At 46.6% G+C, this 7,067-nt stretch overlaps 1 protein-coding gene across 1 annotated transcript in view; it reads right to left on the bottom strand.

The window, feature by feature from the left end:
- The window catches only part of LOC134447659 (carnitine O-palmitoyltransferase 1, liver isoform-like), a 31,021-nt gene extending 25,104 nt beyond the window's left edge, over positions 1-5,917 (bottom strand). The window contains exons 1-6 of the mRNA XM_063197235.1: positions 5,443-5,917; positions 5,001-5,192; positions 2,864-3,199; positions 2,347-2,559; positions 1,297-1,475; positions 146-267 (exon numbers count right to left, since the gene is read on the bottom strand). Coding sequence (XP_063053305.1) covers positions 146-267; positions 1,297-1,475; positions 2,347-2,559; positions 2,864-3,199; positions 5,001-5,192; positions 5,443-5,706 — 1,306 coding nt within the window. The 5' untranslated portion in view covers positions 5,707-5,917. The remainder of the gene's footprint in view (positions 1-145; positions 268-1,296; positions 1,476-2,346; positions 2,560-2,863; positions 3,200-5,000; positions 5,193-5,442) is intronic.
- Between the last annotated feature and the right edge of the window lie 1,150 nt (positions 5,918-7,067).

The raw sequence follows: 7,067 nt of genomic DNA, 5'->3' as shown, positions 1-7,067 counted from the left end.
GCACACAAACACACAGGCACACTCCGACAGAATGACCGAGAGTAGACTTGAACAGGACACACTCTCTCCCTCTCTCTCTCTCTCTCTCTCTCTCTCTCTCTCTCTCTCTCGCTCTCTCGCTCTCTTTCCTCTTCTTTACACCCACCCTGTGTGGTGCTATAGCGCAGCACCAGTTTCTCTCCGGTGCGCTGGATATTGCCCAGCACATATATGCAGTCCCCCAGGGTGGTACACAGGGGGGAGTCGTGCGCCAGCGACAGGGTGAAGCTGAAGACACAATATACAAATGATACAAATTCAAGGACAAATTCACACAAGCTGCCACACAATAATGCACAACACATAACACATACACCAGATTAGACTACTAGAATATAATACATTAGTAAGTCTTTATTGTCATTATAAGCAGGGCTGTAGTCAAGTCCACCTTTGTAGAGTCCAAGACAAGTCCAAGACCAGTACTAGTCAAGTCCGAGACAAGTCCGAGTCCAAAGAGGTTCGAGTCCGAGACAAGACCGAGTCCAAAAAGATTCGAGTCCAAGTCAAGTCCGAGTCACATGTCGGTCAGTGTTTGACAATGAAAAGGATGAATGTCAATAGTGTGAACCTTAGAAGATAACCTATATGGCATGGATGTGAAGACAAACTTGTTTCTTATTGGATTTCAAGCTCCACTTTATAATCTATGATGGCCAGTTTTCTAAACAAAACTTAATGACAGACCCGGCGAGTCCAAAAGCCTAATTTGGCAAGACCATTGTCCGAGTCCAAGACAAGTCCAAGTCCAAACAATACCGAGTCCGAGACAAGTCCAAGTCCATAAAAAAACGGACTTGAGACCGGACTCGGGCCGAGTCCGGACTCGAGTACTACAGCCCTGATTATAAGTGCAACGATTTCAAGATGCTCCTTACAGTGCACCTGTATATGTGCTGTGTATATATGAAGAGTTTATTTGCAAAACGGTGAATCCACCATTTCTGACTTTTGCATTTTATTATCGAAAATGACTGTTCATAGGTCCTATCACCTATGTGTAAATTCTTGGCATTCAAATATTTTGAGGACATACTTTATCAACCTACATAAAATGCATTTTGCAATGCAATGCAATGGAATGCACAATTTTGCACATAAACTCTTCATATATATCATCATAGTGTACAATTTTTTTTCTTGCAATATAAAATAACAAAAATATGCAACACGCATAGTCCAGATATAAAGTACGATGATAGACACACACAGAGAGCCCCCCCCCGTCCACCCGTCCACCCCCTCACACACACACACCTGAAGTCAGTGAGAGGCAGGGAGGCCACGAAGGCCCAGCGGTCGTCCCATGGCTGGTAGCGCTCCACAGCCGTGTACAGGTTGGTGCTGGAGTCCGGAGTCACCAGCGAATCCAGGTACCAGCCGCCCACCGCATACACACAGCCCTCGCACGCCACCGCGCTGAAGTGGCGCCTGTGCTGTATGACACAGGGGTAAGTCACACTGTAAGGATGAGAGTTTGACTTTTGCATCAGGGGTGGCAAAAATATAATAGGAATGATAGTGTATTACTAAAATATAATAGGATTCATATTAATTTCATACAAGCATGTATTTTAAAACACTTTACAACACAAAACATCTAAAATGTCAGTACGTTTAACTTTTTTAGCATTTATATTTTGACATTTCCTTGACTTAATGTCATTACATGTTTCAGCCATGCTGCCCCTCAAACTACGCCCATGACTGTAAGTCACACACACAAGGTGGCATACTTACCCACATTCATTCAAGTGAGATCTTGCTATAAGTGAGGGGATATAGGTTGGGGCATGGATGGCACACACAGATGCATACACACACACATAAGCACACTACCAGTGCATATTACATACAGACAACACCTTGGATTTAACCCTTTCATGCAGAGCTTCGGTGGTCTGCGTCTAGATCAGGGGTGTCAAACTCAGGATTTGGCTCAAAATTGACAGAGGGCCAAAATCAAAATCTGGAACAAAGTCGCGGGCTGAACTCAACAATTGGACTAAAATTATGTGTAAGTATATGCGCTTCATACTCATAGTTAAATTTCACACACACTCTTTCCCATCATATATGGTAGTTCAGATGTATCTGCACATCCTGTGACACACCAAATTTCTTGTTCAAGTCTTTTCACACTATACATTAATGTTGTATGTGGGCCAACTGTAATACATGTTTGAAATGATCTCGCGGGCCGAATAAAATGGCTCCGCGGGCCAGATTTGGCCCCTGGGCCTGAGTTTGACACCCCTGGTCTAGATGTTATTGTCAGCAGGCTGCAGGCTAGGCAGGGCGGGGCACCTTGATCATGGGCGCCACTGAGGCCCACTGCTGGGTGAGGGGGTTGTAGCGGAAGGAGGCCATCTTGAACTCGTAGCCGCGGCCCACGCGGCGCCGGTAGCCCCCGACCAGGAAGAGGTAGTTGAAGAGCACGGCCGTGGTGAAGCACCACTTGTCCGCCTCGAACGGCATCTCCGCCAGCTCCCGCCAGCCCTCCGTCCTCACCGAGCCGCCCTTTCAAGGTCAAATGAAGGTGTCAAGTAGCTGACATAAATACACATGATGCCCACATGGACATGGACATTTCATGACACATGTAACACAGGTAATAGTCTGGGATGGAAAAAAATAAAGACTACAGAAAAATCAAAAGGCAATTGTGCAGATATATTCGTATTCTGTGACATATTCTGTGAGTTATATACAGGGTTCCCACACCTTTTTCATGAACAAATTCAAGCACTTTTCAAGCAAGGAATTCAAGCACCAGTGGGAACCCTGTATATAGACCCCCCCCCCCACTCACACATAAACAAACCTGCTCCTCCAGGTAGAACACCCTCTGTGCCGTCAGGGTTTCAAGCACGTTCCGTGTGCTCAGGTTCTCCTTGCGCAGGAAGCAGAGGCGGGGGCCTCGGCCGGAGGACCGCAGGCCAGGGAGCAGAGCTCTTTCCTGGGGCTCCAGCTGCCGGCTCAGGTGGGGAAGCTCCAGGAGATGGGTGCTCAGGTAACGCAGCAGGGCGTGGCGGAGCTCCGGGCATCCCAGCGTCTCCGACAGCTCCAGGTAGGCGGGGCAGGTGAGCGGGGTGAGCAGGGTGGACAGGTGGGCGAGCAGGCGGGCGGTGTAGGCCGACGACAGCAGGTAGCTGCTCACCTGCATAAATTGTGCACTGTACATTAGTAATGCACATACTGTACGTAAATAACATTGCAATGCAAGACAGGTAAACATAAAGCATGCATACACCTACATTACAGACATTAACACAGATCAAAGTCAAGACAAAGTCTAACTAACCTAAATGGAAAAAAGTCCAAAGGGGGAGGCATCTAGTACATTACATTACACTTACCTGTAGTTCACACTTTTATCCAAAGCAACTTACAGTTGCTGGGTATTGGTTATAGGGAACAATGTTCCTCCCTTTTTTCATATGTATTTTTTTATATTTCCATCTTTATATGTGCATTGTTTTTGTTTTTGTAAATAGTTTGTGGGCGTGGGCAACCTGAGTGAGACTTTGGGAGAAGGACCAATAGCCTAATGCCACGGTGCATAGGCCTACACCTGCTGAATCAGGGCCTCAGATAATTAGGCTCTTCTCTCCATTCCACTCATGGACTCTGATGAAGATGGTCTAACCATCGAAACGTTAGTCATGTTGTGCACTTGAATAAAATAAACACAAAGAATTACATCTGTGCTGCTCCGGTGTTGTCCTTCAAGTGTTTTAAACCATTTGGTGTATGCAGACGAACTTGCTATCATGTCCCCCAGTACTGTTGGGTTTCAGCAGCTAGTCAATGTGTGCTCTGAGTATGGGGTTGAGTTTGATGTACAGTACAATGCAAAAAAGAGTGTTGTGTTGATATGTAGAACCAAGGAGGATCATAAAGTGCCTTTTTCAACGTTCTACCTGTCAGGGCAACCGATATGTGTATCAAGCAGTATAAAATATCTTGGGCACATCATCACTGACAAGCTAGAGGATGATGCTGACATGTATAGGCAGAGACGAATGTTGTATGTACAAGCTAACATGTTAGTAAGAAAATTTCATTACTGTCCTGATGATGTGAAAGTAAGCTTGTTTCGTGCCTACTGTAGCCCTATGTATGCCGCTCCATTATGGATCAACTATAAAAAAAGAGTCAATGCGTAAACTCCAAGTAGCATATAATGACTGCCTGAGGATATTGCTGGAAAAGCCCAGGAGTTGCAGTGCTAGTAAACTATTTTGTGACTCAGGACTATGTACTTTACAGGTTCTCTTGAGGAACCTAATGTTTAAGTTCATGTGCCGTTTGGAAGTCTGAAAACTGCATTATAATGATTCTCACAAGTGCCAGATATAGCTCTGTCCGATACCAATCATATATGTGGAAACATTGGTATGGCTGCCTTTTAAGACGGTCATGACATAGTTTGTATATGCATTGGCATCATTGCTGTTTTTTTCTATTTTTATTTCTTCTTTTTCCTGCACATCTTATTTCTATGTATATGTTGTGTGTCTGCCTATTGGGCCCTGAGCCTATAATAAAGTTGATATATATACAATCCCTGGAGCATTGTGGGGTTACATGCCTTGCTCAAGGGCACTTCAGCCATGGATGTAGGTGTAGGGAGAGGTAGGAGACGTTAGGGTGGGATTCGACCCCGCAAGCCTCTGATCTTAGGACCACGACCTCCCTAAGCATTAGGCCAACTGCCCCCTTACATCTACAGGTACAATACATTTGTGGTCACCTGAAGGTGTGAGGGCAGGCGGTGGGGCGGCGGTGGGTGGAAGTGCACCCGCAAGCAAGTCTTAGGACCACGACCTCCCTAAGCATTAGGCCAACTGCCCCCTCACATCTACAATACATTTGTGGTCACCTGAAGGTGTGAGGGCAGGCGGTGGGGCGGCGGTGGGCCAACTGCCCCCTCACATCTACAATACATTTGTGGTCACCTGAAGGTGTGAGGGCAGGCGGTGGGGCGGCGGTGGGTGGAAGTGTCCCAGGAAGTGGAAGTGCAGCAGGCTGTGGAGGACGTCGGAGGGCACATGCTCCAGAAGGATGCGCCGCTCACTCGTCTCGATCATGCTGGACTGCGACAGGGCGTGGAAATACTCGCCACACTCAGCCAACTGCTCTAAGTCAACCTAAACATACAGTACGTATTCAAACACACACACATGCCACCACCCCCCCCCACACACACACACACACACACACACATGGATGTGCAGATATTCAAACCAATATTCACGCACATTCATAAATGCATGTGCACACAAATAAAAATCAATTTAAGACATGAGACACACATCACATGAAGGATTATGCATGTATAGTAAACGGTATGCATGTCTGTGTGTGCGTTTGTGTCCCACAACATACATACATACATACATAGAAAGTGTGTGTGCATGTCTGCACAGCCACCATGGTTGCGTTGTCATGGTACCCGTAGGTCCTGGCCAATTGGTCAGTCTTCCACTCCTCGGATTGGCTGTCACTGGGCTCTGAGTCGTGATTGGTGTCTGGGAGGTCCAGTGAGATTGGTCTGTGTGAGGCCAGGCGTGTGAGGACCCAGTCCAGCCCACAACGCACCCAGCACCACAACCACAGAGCCAGGAGGGCCAACCATCGCCCCAGAGTACAGAGCAAGAACATTCTGGCCACACACACACACACACACACACAACTATTCTCTAAGATATGAGATTACACTATGTCACACACACTCGCATATGCATTCAGTTTGTAGTCGAATAGCACACATTTGGCAACCTTTTTTTGTCTTCCCCACTGTGCCTCTTGTTACTCTCACACACATGCATAGTTGTGTTTACACTATTAGAGACTCTCTCTCTCGCTCTCTCTCTCTCTCTCTCTCTCTCTCTCTCTCTCTCTCTCTCTCTCTCTCTCTCTCTCTCTCTCACAAACACATTCTTAAGCTGGGACAGGCCAAACGCCAATTTTCCATGTCGTCACTGAAAGGGGGTGTCCAGGCTTTAACCCAGGAACAGTGACTGTTTATCGCTGTCTCTCATAAAACCCAAACGCCCACCGTGAAGCCCTCCATCCTCCTCCTCCTGCTGCTGCTGAAGAGGGGGGCAGGGGGGTGGGGTCGAGTCGGGGGCAGTGGAGATACTTCCCAGCCTACGTCAGCGGAGCACAGAGCCCAGGGTCTCAGATAGCACAGGACAGGGCTGGACGGATCAGACTGCCTTAAATAGACTTCCCGGCATGCCAAGGGGGGGCACAGGCTGGCTGCCTGCCTCAGCTGCCCAGGAGAGCTGCACTTCAGTCTGCTGTGAGACAAAATCCAGTCCCAGGCCTTGGTGTTCAGTATAAGGCCTCTGCAAAAGTCCAGAGAGAAAGCTTCCAAAACATGCACTTCTTGAATTAACTTTTTACCTGGGGCTAGAGAAATGTAAACGCCTTCGATCTCCTTGTTTCTGGCAGAAACACATGCATTCTTGCAGAGTTTGGCTGGTGCAAGACGATCATGGATTCTCTCTTGTCTTCCTCTCTCTCTCTTTCACACACAAACACACACACACACACACACAGGGCCTCTCAGCACTATTTTAGGCATAGAGGGCTTTGAGGCTCTGAGCTGACATCTGATGCTACAGGAGCCTTCAGTATCACTCATCAGTGAAGTTTGGTACAGGGCATTAAGAATTAACCTTTCAACACTACAACGTCATTAAAATTGTACAATATACACATATGCATAGTTTTTATGTGAATGAGAAACTTCACATTCTGGGTGAATCGAAATCTACACAGGAGGCTTAGTCTGTTGTTTCTCATTGCGTTTCTACCGTGTATGACTATGTCTATCTATAGTAGGCCTATGTCTACACTTAAAGTATGTCCATGTCTGCATGGGAAATTAAGAAATGTAATTTCAATTCTTTGTATAACCAGTGCATATAAAGAAATTGACAACAAACTCAAGCCGACTTGACTATTCTGTGCGATTGTATATTTTTAGGTTTGTATTTTTTTATTTAGGTTTAATG

This window comes from Engraulis encrasicolus, chromosome 4 (assembly GCF_034702125.1).
Source record: "Engraulis encrasicolus isolate BLACKSEA-1 chromosome 4, IST_EnEncr_1.0, whole genome shotgun sequence".
NCBI classification, from domain to species: domain Eukaryota; kingdom Metazoa; phylum Chordata; class Actinopteri; order Clupeiformes; family Engraulidae; genus Engraulis; species Engraulis encrasicolus.
The sequence above is the reverse complement of the archived record's forward strand: the minus strand, read 5'-3'. Positions and strand labels throughout refer to the sequence as shown.